General features: G+C 45.9%; 5 protein-coding genes across 5 annotated transcripts; 2 read left to right on the top strand and 3 right to left on the bottom strand.

Annotated features, from left to right (window-relative positions):
* Nucleotides 1-236: 236 nt before the first annotated feature.
* F4813DRAFT_342573 (rheb small monomeric GTPase) lies at nucleotides 237-2178 on the bottom strand. The gene is made up of 3 exons (XM_049241430.1): nucleotides 1498-2178; nucleotides 987-1255; nucleotides 237-906 (listed from the first exon to the last, which is right to left on the bottom strand). The coding sequence occupies exons 1-3, from the start codon at nucleotides 1550-1552 to the stop codon at nucleotides 667-669; spliced, it is 564 nt and encodes a 187-aa protein (XP_049104949.1). The 5' UTR covers nucleotides 1553-2178; the 3' UTR covers nucleotides 237-666.
* Nucleotides 2179-3052: 874 nt separating this feature from the next.
* On the bottom strand, nucleotides 3053-6108 carry F4813DRAFT_16251 (wings apart-like protein regulation of heterochromatin-domain-containing protein). Its single transcript, XM_049239105.1, has 2 exons — nucleotides 3505-6108; nucleotides 3053-3454 (listed from the first exon to the last, which is right to left on the bottom strand). The coding sequence occupies exons 1-2, from the start codon at nucleotides 5848-5850 to the stop codon at nucleotides 3170-3172; spliced, it is 2631 nt and encodes an 876-aa protein (XP_049104948.1). The 5' UTR covers nucleotides 5851-6108; the 3' UTR covers nucleotides 3053-3169.
* A 780-nt stretch (nucleotides 6109-6888) lies between these two features.
* F4813DRAFT_16225 (uracil phosphoribosyltransferase) lies at nucleotides 6889-8269 on the top strand. Its single transcript, XM_049239101.1, has 5 exons — nucleotides 6889-7273; nucleotides 7357-7715; nucleotides 7786-7940; nucleotides 8006-8022; nucleotides 8072-8269. The coding sequence occupies exons 1-5, from the start codon at nucleotides 7110-7112 to the stop codon at nucleotides 8121-8123; spliced, it is 747 nt and encodes a 248-aa protein (XP_049104947.1). The 5' UTR covers nucleotides 6889-7109; the 3' UTR covers nucleotides 8124-8269.
* Nucleotides 8270-8415: 146 nt separating this feature from the next.
* On the bottom strand, nucleotides 8416-9685 carry F4813DRAFT_384556 (Elf1-domain-containing protein; the record flags this gene model as incomplete). The annotated part of the gene is made up of 4 exons (XM_049246104.1): nucleotides 8416-8573; nucleotides 8628-8675; nucleotides 8726-8909; nucleotides 9650-9685. 4 exons carry the CDS (start codon nucleotides 9683-9685, stop codon nucleotides 8416-8418), a joined length of 426 nt encoding a protein of 141 aa, XP_049104946.1.
* Nucleotides 9686-10101: 416 nt separating this feature from the next.
* On the top strand, nucleotides 10102-12647 carry F4813DRAFT_384555 (GTP cyclohydrolase N terminal-domain-containing protein; the record flags this gene model as incomplete). Its single annotated transcript, XM_049246103.1, has 18 exons — nucleotides 10102-10415; nucleotides 10472-10590; nucleotides 10641-10649; nucleotides 10706-10775; nucleotides 10838-10977; nucleotides 11043-11086; nucleotides 11137-11174; nucleotides 11232-11301; nucleotides 11356-11395; nucleotides 11448-11503; nucleotides 11560-11602; nucleotides 11658-11740; nucleotides 11797-11998; nucleotides 12057-12219; nucleotides 12282-12311; nucleotides 12367-12452; nucleotides 12510-12579; nucleotides 12635-12647. The coding sequence occupies 18 exons, from the start codon at nucleotides 10102-10104 to the stop codon at nucleotides 12645-12647; spliced, it is 1590 nt and encodes a 529-aa protein (XP_049104945.1).
* Between the last annotated feature and the right edge of the window lie 535 nt (nucleotides 12648-13182).

Raw genomic sequence — 13182 nt, 5'->3', positions numbered from 1 at the left:
AGGGGGGCATGATATGCGATATGATAGATGAGGTACGTACCTCTTTATCGTCAGCTCTCTTTTTTTTTTTTTTTTTTTTTTTTTTCCTTTTTTGGGTACTTGAATACATGTACCTACCTGGCAGCCTGCAGTGCAGTAACTGCACGTATCCTACCTATATGTATGCATTCTCATGCTTTTTACTCTTTTGCTTTATACCAAAACTCCAAGACATAATTCTGAAGATGTTTTTTTTTGTTTTGTTTCCAGTGTAATCGAGATGTCATTATTAATGCCATATGCTAATAGCAACTGTTGAGCCTGTTATATTATGAGGTAGCAATAAAGCACTTCCGGTTAACTCCTTAACCAGATCTGAAGCTCTGACTAGTATATACAAGTCATGGCAATTATCGTCTCTGCCTTTCAAGACATCATAACTAGTAACCTGTGTGGTTCATAATGCAAAGCCGAAATAAGAAAGCAGCAGTAACCTGTCCGAAAACACAATAGCACCTAGACCTAGATCCCACCACCCTGCGGCGGCTCAGAGATCCCCTTCTAGCCTTCCAAACGTTCCATCGCGTTGTCCTTGCTCGTTTGGTATTCCAACGTAGTAGTAGTAGTAGTATTTCCTTTGAAACCTGTCCTTGGTTTCCTCCTTCAAGTTGTTGTTGTTGTTGTTGTTTACATCATCTGACACTTTCCTTCGTTCGTTGCTTCGTTCGGGTTCTGGGACTTTTCCACCTGGGCGATCAGGAGCTCGAAGGCCTTACCGACATTCTCGTTGTAACGCGCGCTGGCTTCAGTCCATCCGCAGTTGAATTTCTCCGCTAGCTTCTTGCCGTCTTCCTGACTAACCTGGCGTTGCTCAGGGCGCAAGTCGCTCTTGTTGCCTACTATGACAATTGGGACCCAATCTGTGCCCTGGAGTTGCCAATTAGTTAGCTACTATATCACTAAACGCGATTGAAGAGTTCTAGGAATTAATTAGTGGGATGACAAACAAGGTGGTTGAGAATCTTCTCGCGGATGACCTGCACCATCTCGAACGATGGCAGCGAGGACACCGAGTACACCAGCATGTAGCCATGGATGCCGATGAAGTGCTTCGAATTCAGGATGCTGTACTCATCTTGGCCGGCGGTATCGACAATTTCAGTAGCATAGTCCTGACCCTTAAATCGAATGACCTTGCTAAAGGTATTCTCGATGGTGGGATAGTAGCTCTCGACGAAGTGGCCGTCGACGAACTGCACCGCCAAGGAAGATTTGCCTGCAAGATGGGGTTACGAGGCGTTAGCTTAGCTCTGTGGCCATGAGACATGTCATATATTATATTAATACGTATCATATCATATGCATGATCCATGAAAAAAGAGAAAAGAAAAAGAAGAAGAAAAGAACTCGCAAGGGACAAGGCTAGGCAAGGGAGATGTATGTAGATAAAGGTACCAGGAAGAACATGAAGAACGCGAAGAATACTAGAAGGATAAAATAGAAGAATAAGACACGTACCTACGGATCGGCTGCCAACAATGGCAACCTTCCGTTGCTTTGACGGTGACGGCATTTACGGAGAGGTAAGGCGAGGCAAGGCGCAACTAAGGATTATCGTGTGCTGCAGGTATTATCTATGTTAGGTACCTCACATGAGCATGCTGGATAGGTAATAATGCTGCATTACACGTCGGGACTTGTCGGGCGTGCGCGCGGTGTGGGGGGAAGGGGAACGAGCGACGAGGAATAAGAAAGTGTAAATATTTCCCGTGCGGGAAGTATGTGTTGGGTATGTGCGTTGCTAGGTATATGCGTTGCGCGCTTTGTGTATTTGTGTATTTGTGTATTGTGATATTGTCCGCGGGTGTGTCGTATTGTGTGTAGGTAAGGTTGATTTTTAGTTTTTAGTTTATGTACGGAATATTGATCTGGAGTTCCGAGTCGGCGCGGGATGAGCGCACCTTTTTTTGATTTAAATTATTTTCAACGTTCGATCTTCTTATTAGACCTTCTTTGATCAGGCACACATTTGTATTTTATGACGTGCAGATGTTACCCAATATCACGTAGTAGAGATTAAGGACCATCGGGTTATGAGGTCAGAGTAAGAGAGATGTGAGGGAGGGGCTTTTCTCCTTGTTTATTACATGGAACGAGCTGATCGTTCAGGCGCTTCAGGGACTGGGAACAGAAGGGCTCATGGTACATATGAGCTCTAAAAAACTTATAGGGCGTAGGCGGGGTAGGTACGTGATATAGGTATAGCATTTAAAGTACCAGTTAACTACAGTGTAGGTACACATGCCGCCGTACAGCCGTATCAAATACTTATAAGTATACTGTAGGTACATGCTACGTAGCCTACCTACCTATGTTAGGTACAATACATACATGTAGTAGAACTTGGAAGCCATAGCGGCATAGGTAGCGGCTAACCAAGGTTAACCTAGGAAGCATGCACAGCACGGCTAGCTATGGCACCTATAATGTATCGAGTTCCTATTAATAACTTGCTTTGACATACCTTATGGAGGCGCCTAAAAACAAATCAATAAGGGGAGCCCCTGTAATAAAGCCATCATTGACTCTCCGGATGAACGCGGGGCTTGGCCCAGACTCCGGTAAAATACAAACGTGCCTGAAAATGGTACTGGGGTAAGGTGCTAGGGTGCTAAGGTAGCATTCCTGCGGCTCAAGGCTTATAATAGCTGTAATAGATATGAATTGCAAAGCTCCGTTAACACTAGATCCTAGAGTCGAGACCTTCCTCTGTCTAACTCGATTCTAGATACCTATGCCCTGGGTATCCTGCTGCCTGCACTATTCCGCATTATCCGCCATGTTCATCCGTTATCGTCATGCCTTGTGGGTTGCCTCAAGGGTATTCGATCGTGTATTTTTGACTTCGTCCGGAAAACCTTCCGTTGGGGTAATGCCAATAAAATCATGGCAATAAAATCATGGCAATAAAATCATGGCAGACGTCTACATCCCCTCTCTTTAAGACGCCTAAGGACCAAAATGGTTTAAACCTTTCCTCGTGATAATACGCTTTTCAACTCTCCCCCCCTTGTATCCCATACTGAAAATCAACTTTTCCTACAACGGTAAATAGTGCGTATATGGCATGCCTTTGGAGGAAACCATCCAATGCATCCAACCTGCTTCAACAATATCTCCCAGCTCCGAATTAATCATATTGTGATTGGTCTTCCAATTGGCGTACTAGGTCCTGAAGTCGTACCATGTAACTGCTGTGGTCTCGTGAGCCATCGTCATCTTCGCCTATGTTTTGCTCCACCTTCTTGTAGTGGGTAATAAATTCGCGTAAAGAATCAAGTAGAGGCGTGATACTCTTGGTCGAGTGGTTCGACCGTATTTTCTGTCGCACTGGCGGGTGTAGAGCTAGATAGCCTAGCAATACGGACAAGTATCCAAAGGCAACATTCAAATGGCTAGTCTCCATCGAATCGGCCTGTCTCCTTGTTAGCGCAGAATAATAAAATAGGGCTACTCAGTACTCACCTCTGCTGTCCTTCGATAGTTCTCTAGGAATAGTCGTATCAATTCGTCAACTGGCCGTTGATTATCATGGTGGCAATCATCAATGACTTGTCTGACGAGGGAACTGTGCTCCGAGAAATTGATCAGAATTCCTAGCCGTAGGACTAGGCTGTCTAAGATCCCATCGACCCAAGTATCCTGGGACAAAGACGCCCAAATGCGGGCGAAGTTACTGGATATCGAGTTCGCCAACGCAGGAATCAGTCCTTTTGATACAAATACTTCCGGTGCTTCTAGGCTATTATTCGTCAAGTTGATAGTGAGCTTCAGGATAGCACCCTCGAGCAGCTTGCTTTCACTCTCTTGGGCTGTAATATCTGGTATTACATTTCGCGAGGAAGCGCTGAAGACGTCGGCTACAATGGGTAGATATCGAGTAGTCCAGTCAGCGTTTGAACGCTGCGGTTCCTCAAGGCTGACGGCATAGAAGTCGAGAATTGATAAAGTGTTTGCAAGGTCAATCGCTTCCGCTGTTGCGGGATAGTCCCAATACTCTGTGCTTTCAACCGCTTCCGAGAGTACTGCGAATAAAGCCTCTGCTACAGCTGGAGAGAAGACCGCAGGGTCCTTAGCTGCATTAACATTCTGCGTAATAAGTAGGTGTAGACATTTAAGGGCAAGACTTCTTGGTGAGATGCGTGGTGGACTAGCCTCGCCCCAGATGGATAGCTCACATAGCGAAGTCTGAACGGCAATGAGAGAGGTCTGGCTCCTCTTGGATAAGTTGCTCTTCCTATCTCGTGCTATTACCTTGATGTCCCTAGTAACGCCGAGGAGAAGGGCAAACATGTTCGCAGGTTTACCAAGCCGGACGAGCTGTTGTGTATGCGAAGAAGGCCATTTTGCAAGTATCGTCACGAGGATTGATAAAATCAGGTATCCAGAGATGGTATCAGTCTCTTTGTCCACATCTTTGAGTAATGCTGCCTCAACACCGTGATCACGGCATTGCCGCATAAATGTCTTATCTTTGATTTTCTCCGCTATCTGGAGCAATGCGGCTCTTCGAGAGGATGAAGGTTTGTCACTTGGAGAACCAATCTGGTCGGCTAAGTCTTGCATCGTATCCGCCACACGAGAGTTTGCCCCGGCCTGTCTTAATTCGTGGATATCCCGCAGCTTTGAATTAGGCGAACCATTAAGCGCGTCGTCGTCGTCGTCAAAGACCCCCTTAGTATTGACTGCTTTCTTTGGGGTTCCGAGCTCTAAGCGTCTCCCCTTCAAAGGAGCCGACATCTCGGGTAGGGCAAGGCTCTCCAGTAAATCAACCTCCTCCTCTAGTACTTTTCTACCTTGGCCGTATGTGAACTTAAGCGCACTACTGGAGCGGGTAAAAGTCCTAGTGCTAGTTGCTTGCGTTGTCGCGGGTTTACGGCTTGGGGTTTGAGGCAAGGATTGAGAGTCTGCCATTGAGACGTCACTAATTTGGTGACTTAAGGTTGACCGGCTTGAACTCTCTTGGCTTTCTAAAGCCTCCTCGACAGTCTCGGCTTCGTCATCCTTCCTCTGTTCAACTAGTGTGTCGATTATTCGCTTTCTGCGCTTCTTGCCACTATCTGGAACTGGTTGGGGATTCGACCGGACTTCATTGTCTGCTCTATCTGAAAGGAGACTCGACCCCTTAGGTTTTGCGATACTTTCGCGGGCAAAGCGGAGGGGTATGCGCTGCTGCATAACATCCCGCTTTTCCTTCCTCATCATAGTTACATCCGAAGTCGATCCTGCTGAACCTCTAACACCTGCAGACTTAGGCTGCCTCGAACCATTTAGCAATGTTGGCGTAGGCGGCGGGCTTGATAGTCTTGGTTCGGCCGCATCGGTATCCATAGATTCTAATGGAACTGGCCGGGCGCGTTGTCGCGAAGTAGAGGGAGCCGTTTGGCGGGTAGCAGTAGAAGTAGAAGTATACGGGTTCGACCGACGTCGTACGTGATCAGGGGAGACATCGCGCTGGCCAGCCTGGTAAGATTCCTGTGCTCGCCCCTTAGACGCGTACACTTGGGATATCTTACGTTTCCGATCAATGCCTTGTGTGTTGTCTTGCGAGCTATCTGGTTTCGTCTTTATGTCAGCCGACCCATCAATACCTCGAGATGTTGGCGAAGAGGAATCTCGTAGCGGGGAACTGAGTAGCGTAGGTCGGCGGCGCGTTACAGTGGCCTTGTGCTTCAAGACGGAATCATCCTCCGGTATAGGTGGGAAGTCGCTGGGAGTAATGAGTGCCTTTGATTGTCTTCTACGAGCGGCTTTTCCATAGGTGGTGAGCCCTTTCTTTCGGGGAGCATTGAAATCCTGCTTCATAGGCATGGTGGTACCTGGTTAAACACCTTCGAAGCAGGTTGAAATATCAATAGCATAAGATGATTGATCATTTATAGCGACAGCAGATTATTGAAAGCCGGAGGTTCGAGATGGGAATAGTAGTAGAATTTATGTTAATAGCTGTGAGACGCGCTTATGGTAGCCTTGCAGGGGACTACCGTAAGGAGTGGTAAGTGACGAATTATTGAGTTGAGGGTGGGACGATAAATAGGAAGGATTGCGAAGCTGATTTGATGTTGTTAGGCTAAGTGGATGATAGGTGATAGGACAAGAAAGTGCAACCAAAGAGGTGCGGAGGTCGCAAGAAGGGCGATACCGTGAATTCACCGGGATTCACGCCCTAGAACCTAAGATATCCTCCAATGCATTGAACCTAATACCTCCTTGGCAGGTACAGGTGAATAAGTATGAATAGGTAAGTAAGTATTTGCTGTGTCGGTCTTGCCTTGTTAGTTAAAGACGGAAGCATCCATCTATTAGCTTCATCGAACCACAACATAACTTAAATACATAAAGTAAAGCAACAGCTCTTTGTTGACTGGTTAGGTCGGCTAGTTAGTAGTAGCCAACCAGTTTTGTAGCCAACCAGTTTTGTAGCCAACCAGTTTTGTAAGCTGCTGAGCTGAAGCCTGAAACAAGGAAGGCGCTACAATAAGCAGATAAGCCAGATAAACCAGATAAAAGATGTGGTGAAGAACTGCAGGCGGGATCCACTGTGTAGGTATGTATGTACATAGGTACCTGTGTCCGGTCATCACTTGTTGCCAAGCCCACTCTAGACTTCCTATTAGGGCTTATCATTCGTTTTTCTACAAGTCAGCTCCAGGAACCTCGACTTATGCTTAAAGCTATTGCTTTATGAGATACCTATCTATTTAGAGCATCTTGAATTTATTATATTGGAATTTGGCCTTCCTAATCTTTCTCTCACGTTATACTATTTGCTAAAAAAAAAAATGCCAGGGTTGTCCCTTTAGTTTCGGTTTAATCACTTGACTTATAAAGTCTTGGTGTATTTCACTCTTCTTTCCCTCCCCCTCAACGCAGAACATCTGCATACGCCTATTGTAGATAACTAGGGAACTACTGACAGCACCGTTGACCGCTTAGGCTGTGTGTGACGTCGGTTTATTCTTCGAGTAAGGTCACATCTCTAAGTGTTTCTAGGATATTATATCTTCTAGACATCGTACAAGTGTTGCGGGGCTTTATACTATTTAAACGACTCGTCTAGAAGATATAGAATGGCTACCGAATCTGGAAATCGTCCTCAAGTCGGCCCCGTGCAGTACGTAGGTCCCGACTACCGCTCGCCTAGTCAAAAGCCTATCGCCACTGTCTCAACGGCGGTTGAACATGACAACGTTATCACATTGCCCCAAACGCCACAGCTCATCGCATTGCTCACGTGAGTAGTTTCCTTGTTAGTCGACTCGAGCGTTTTACGATATATTTAGTGCTCGAATTATCCAGGAACTAATTCCGGGATAGGAAGATCCGTGACAGAAAGACGGAACGAGCTGACTTCATTTTCTACTCGAACCGAATTATTCGTCTGCTTGTCGAGGAAGGGCTCAACCATCTACCCGTCATTGAACACACTGTAACTACCCCGGTTGGTCGTACCTACGACGGACTCATGTTTCAGGGGAAAATCTGCGGTGTCTCTATTATGAGGGCTGGCGAAGCTATGGAACAAGGTCTTCGAGACTGCTGCAGATCGGTTAGGATTGGCAAAATCTTAATCCAGCGAGATGAAGAGACAGCAAAGCCAAAGTTATTTTACGATAAATTGCCTGAGGATATTGCTGATAGATGGGTTCTATTACTTGATCCGATGTTTGCAACAGGTCAGACTGCTAGCTACCTATATCATATTTGCTCACTTTCGAGAGGACTAACCTAGGTCTAATACTTTAGGCGGATCTGCTATCATGGCCGTCGAAGTCCTAAAATCACGGGGCGTTCCAGAAGAGAGGATTCTTTTCCTGAACTTGATCGCCAGCCCAGAAGGGGTACAAAATTTCGCAACCAAGTTCCCCAAGCTGCGGGTCGTTACAGCATTCATCGATCAGGTAAGAAATATTATCTACTCCCCAAAATTCATCCTATTGCAAATACTAATTCAGATACCTTGTAGGGCCTTGACGAGAAGAAGTATGTCGACAAAGCTTTGCTATGGAAGCCTTCACTGACATTCTCTTAGTTACATCATTCCAGGCTTGGGCGACTTCGGGGATCGGTTCTACACCATGTAACGCGGATTAATCGTGACTACGGACTTCAGAAGATAAGAGTAAGTAGAATCCAACGTCTATTAGTAGTATACATCATTATTTGGAGCCCCGATGACTCCCCGTTCTGTAAAGAGCACGGGCGACAACTTCTATGACAAACGGTATAGTCAGATGGACTGCAGATATTAAATAACACGGGGCCTTGACGGTAATAATTGCATGTCATATGATATGGGCGTTATCACTACCGAGTTGATTTTATCGCATTGATCCGGCAAAGCAAGGCTTAATTCATCGAGAGTATTATAACTGCTTAGTATTCGTCATCGTCTCCCACAACACCCTCTCCCTCGTACCCGCGGTCATCTTCGTCATCATCGTAGCGACCAGCTGCCGATTGTTTTGAGCCTAGCCGGTAACCCGGGGCTGAGCCAGAGGCGCCTCCAGTAGTGTCGTCTTTTGCGACAGCATCTAGAACCGCGTAAGCAACATTATAGATAATACATCAGTTAAAAATCCACATACCTGCTGCATCAATCCATTCGCTATAGACGTCGACAGGCGCAGAAAGATCTAGTCCACCATTAGCAACTATCTGTAATAGCTGATGCGATTCTGCTTACAGTTGATTCCGCATTGAAATCTCTGGCCGCATACTTTGCATTCCAGTTCACCGACGCCAGATTTCTTATTCATTTCGACGGTGACGGATCGCTCGTGGTTACAGAATAGACATGTGAATATAGTAGGTAGGGGATCGTTCTTCTTCTTGCCCTGAGGTTTTCTCGAACTCTTCTTGCGCTTCCCCTATAATAGCCATCTATATTAGCGACTACTCAATATCGCAATTTGACGTAGGAGGTCGCTTACCATGGCGAATCGAAATGCGACAAGGCTTCAAGTGTCGCGATACCGTTTGGAGTACGGTCTGTGGTTGATTTAGTCAGAAGGTGGATCGGTTACGAGTTTGTATGGAGAAGGCTGAAACTGAGGAAAGGTGCTATGGGTTTTATAGGGAATGACGTACGTTGGCTTGTCGCGTAAAGAAAACAGTGCGCGTTTTAATACTATAAAGCTATAAAGTTCCGATTGTCAACAACTTTAAACATAAGTATAATTCACAAGTTACAGTGCTCTTACTTTTGCGTAAAGCGTTTCGCCTTCAGAACAGTAAAAACTGTCTTGAAAGGACGAAATACTTTGTATTTTAAGGCTTTACGTGGCGCTCGAAAGCTTCGCCTAGCACAAGAGTATTAAAAAGTTACTTCTTGGATAAAGCTCTCTTATCGCTTATCAACGAAGCTAACGAAGAAGCTAACCTAGGGCACTAGCAGATACCTAATAAGGCGGGGTTTCTTTACCGCATTTATACAACTCGATATAATCATAAGTTGCACATTTGCCCGACTTTTCTTAGATAAGACACATTTCCAATGCCAATGAACATGAAGGAGACTAGATGTTTACAGAAGACGCAGGTACGAACTAGTGGGGATTACGACTAGTTTAGTGGGTTATTACTATTAACTAAACAGTCAGGTGCCTACCTTTTCCTTGGGCACCTTATCAGGTAGGAGGGACATGAGCTCCGTAGGTACACCTACATGTATGTATACCTATGTACTTGGCTGCTTGGTCTCATTCCAGCTCATCCGGCCAAAGTTAAGTCTAGTAAAATTATGTTTTCTTGTCGGTCCAAGTACTGTATACTTTCGTAGAATGTTAGGCGCGGTCCCGTCTTGACCCTCTCATACCGCTCCGTGTATCTTCCTACATAACTTAACTTCGTGTATTCTTCAACTTCCAACAACTTTACTATCTCCATTACCCTCACATAGTTACTAGACAACCAACTCGTTCATAACAATACTAAACCAAAACGTAAGGTTATCAACAAGGCATTGTTTTGACCTGTCCTACTTATCTATTTGCTTCATTCACCTATAACTCTATCGCTCATTCTTTAGACTTTAAGATTACTTCTTGTCAAGTTGTGACAATGGCGGACTCGGGTATAAACAGTTCTGTGGGCATGGCCGACGTCCTTGAGGCCCTGAAGAGTATCCAGGAGAACCAGACCAAATTGGCATCCGAAGTCGAATCCGTCTCCCTTCGACTTGATACTCTTGCTCCGTCCGGCCAAGTGCCGAGCCTCAGTATCAATAGGGTAGCAACTCCCCTTGCTGTGGCCCCGACATCACCGATCCGGTCGACCTTGGCTGCTGGTGAGGCTGAATCCGGTAACACATCGCCTACAACAAGAGAAGCAACTCAGGCACAAAAAGCCGGATTCACATCCCGAATTATACTTACGTAAGTTTCATGTCTCGTGAGATTCCTAATGGCTCTATGTATTAACCATTAGCTAGTACATATCCCAAACAGATTGGTATTAACCCACTCCCTCTTCAATGGGGGGCTCCGGATGCAGCCAGCCGAGGCCCGGTGGTCGTCTCCCGGTCATCATCCACAATTCGAAAGCGCAACGGTAAGTTTATCACTTATTGTATGCTTTTTTAGCTACTAACGACGTTCTAGCTATCGGAGGTAAGCCATGATCTACCATTAAGTTGTTTGGAGCCTCACATAACTTGATAACATAGCACACGGTGGTTCCTATTCCATCTACTTTGCTCTTGCACTTGCTAGCAAGCAGCTCAACGCCAACCATAGGTACGGTTACGCCAGCGCCATTAACCAAGTTGTTGACGCCTAATTTATCGTTCTCAATGTAGGCCAGATTTCACCAACACCGAACCGGCCGCCAATATTGGCCCGTTTCCTCAATGGAGCGATAAGAAAAAGATCGTCGCTATGGATCCTTGGGGTCACTTGGCCCCGTGGCTTTTCGCCGACGTTATAGAAAAGGAGGACGGTAACTAACGGCCCTAACTAAGAGCGAATGATATATACGTTGGGCAAGCTAATGAGTGATCACAGTTGATATTCGCCCCACAATCGCCATAACCAAAGCTCATATGAAGGTAAACAATTTTAGCCCTGTAGTTCCGTGAATCTTGTTAATTTGAATTAGCTTCCGGAGCTAGAGGAAAGCGTTCGAAGAGGTAGACTGTACGTTGTCCTCTGGTATTGTCTGGTTACAAACTAATGTCACTAATCTACTATTAGTATTCCCGATGGGAAAGTTTGCCTGAATGCACAGGGGGAGCTGGCAGTGACCAAGTTTGCAGTTGAGCCAGTAAGAATATTGAACTCCCAAGTCTACCGAAAAGCGTCGTACTTACTATAGTAGGTTTGGTACCTCCCCGGAGTAGCTGAGAGATTTGGTATAGGTGCGTATTGAGGATCAACCTCCGTAGCCGAGCCTATGGCTAAACCTAGCAGATGAGGGTGTTCTAAGGCGCTCACTCTTCGAACACACTGGGGGTAGCTATCCAGAAGTAAGCGTCCACCACCCTAATGATAACCAGCGTATGTCTAATTACTATATGTATAGCTTATCACACGAGGCGACATTAAGGTCTTCTTACCTCCAATCGGTATCTCGGGTCCTACCTCAGGGGAACATCAAATGACGATACTAACTTTTTATAGGCGGGCTGACTGTATATTGCTTCGGGGACCCGGCGAAGATGTCTGACGAAAAGAGCAGACTAGCCTTACGTATTCACGATGAGGTAATTCATGCACTGTGACTATTGGCTAGGAGGTTACTGGCTTACAGAGAATGCAGTGCAACGGTAGTGATGTGTTTGGCTCCGATATCTGCACTTGCAGACCCTATCTTATCTTCGGCATCGAAGAGGCCGTCAAGGAAGCACAGAATGGCGGCAGTGGCGTTGTCATCTACTTCAGAAAAGAAGGACGGGCTTTGGGTGAAGTAACTAAGGTATTATACCCCCGAGTTGTAGCTGGTCAAATACTGACATCTAGTAGTACCGTGAGTCTGGATGTTTCTTTAACACTGAGCTCAAGTTTAACCACATCCAATAGTTGTATACAACGCTAGAAAACGGGGCGAAGATCGTGCCTCGGACTATTTCAAAAGAACCGAAAATGTCGCCGGAGTTAAAGACATGCGTTTCCAGGCTCTAATGCCTGATATACTTCACTGGCTCGGCATAAAGAAGATCGATAGAATGCTGAGCATGAGCAAGTGAGTTACCCGACTATAAATGATAGAGGGATCAGATCTAACGCTAGGGCGTCACAATGTAGTATGAAGTACGATGCTATCGTTGGTCAGGGGTAGGTCAATTCCCCATGCAGTAAACTAAGGTAAGGCGTATCTAACTAAGTATAGTATTCCTATCCATGAGAGGGTAGAACTTCCCGAGGACTTAATCCCCGCAGATTCACGGGTCGAGATAGATGCCAAGATTACTGCCGGTAAGCTTGTACCCCTGGTGGCCTACCTGATCCGGGAAGATAGCTAACGGGTCGCAGGATATTTCACTACCGGCAACAGAATGACTGCCGAAGAATTGAAAGCCGTCCAGGGACGGATGTGGGAAGAGTGAGTAACATTCGAACAACTGGCCCTTCCAACTTCGTATTATTAACAATGACAGCGTCGACCACTGAATACTCCAACTGAGCTGGCTTGCTTTTACGACCGGTGTAGGAGTTAGTGGAAACTGCGTAGCTATAGGTAGTTACTAAATGAAAACCTGATATGACCTAGAACCCCCGCTTCTACCATTGCCACGCGTGAAACTAATGTATGAACTCCAAGAGAGGTGTGTTGTTTTGTACTCTCTTTCGTCCTTGTGACTGCAGTGACTGCGGTGGCATCTGTAATATCTTACAGTGTGTGACAGCGATCCAATTGTAGCATGTCCAAGCGGCAAGAATTCAGTAGAGCTACGTCGTAGTACGTCAGCTTTCCCAGATTATATGCTGTGCGGTATAAAAGTATATCTTGCAGCTTCAATTGAGGGTTCGTCTACATCAGCCTTACTATGTAGAAGGCATGATGAGATGCATAGGCAGGAAGAGTGGGAGAGTGGGAGAGTGGTCTGCGGAGGTGTAAGTGGACTGATTGATTGGGTTGATTATCTGCATGGATTATACAAGGACACAAGGAAGAGGGGGGGGAGAATAAAGGTACAGGGGAATA

The sequence above is a fragment of the Daldinia decipiens genome, assembly GCF_022478715.1.
Source record: "Daldinia decipiens strain CBS 113046 unplaced genomic scaffold F4813scaffold_1, whole genome shotgun sequence".
NCBI lineage: Eukaryota > Fungi > Ascomycota > Sordariomycetes > Xylariales > Hypoxylaceae > Daldinia > Daldinia decipiens.
Note: the sequence above shows the minus strand (reverse complement) of the source record. Positions and strands in the feature narration are given on the sequence as shown.

What these genes read in the sequence shown, in the direction of transcription:
- F4813DRAFT_342573 (XM_049241430.1), bottom strand. Translation starts at nt 1,552, where the DNA reads ATGCCGTCACCGTCAAAGCAACGGAAGGTTGCCATTGTTGGCAGCCGA. An exon ending in TGTTGGCAGCCGATCCGTAG is followed by an intron (nt 1,256 to 1,497) that starts GTACGTGTCTTA and finishes CCCATCTTGCAG; the next exon opens with GCAAATCTTCCTTGGCGGTG. An exon ending in AGAAGATTCTCAACCACCTT is followed by an intron (nt 907 to 986) that starts GTTTGTCATCCC and finishes TGGCAACTCCAG; the next exon opens with GGCACAGATTGGGTCCCAAT.
- F4813DRAFT_16251 (XM_049239105.1), bottom strand. Translation starts at nt 5,850, where the DNA reads ATGCCTATGAAGCAGGATTTCAATGCTCCCCGAAAGAAAGGGCTCACC. An exon ending in ACTATCGAAGGACAGCAGAG is followed by an intron (nt 3,455 to 3,504) that starts GTGAGTACTGAG and finishes ACAAGGAGACAG; the next exon opens with GCCGATTCGATGGAGACTAG.
- F4813DRAFT_16225 (XM_049239101.1), top strand. Translation starts at nt 7,110, where the DNA reads ATGGCTACCGAATCTGGAAATCGTCCTCAAGTCGGCCCCGTGCAGTAC. An exon ending in CAGCTCATCGCATTGCTCAC is followed by an intron (nt 7,274 to 7,356) that starts GTGAGTAGTTTC and finishes ATTCCGGGATAG; the next exon opens with GAAGATCCGTGACAGAAAGA. An exon ending in TGATCCGATGTTTGCAACAG is followed by an intron (nt 7,716 to 7,785) that starts GTCAGACTGCTA and finishes CTAATACTTTAG; the next exon opens with GCGGATCTGCTATCATGGCC.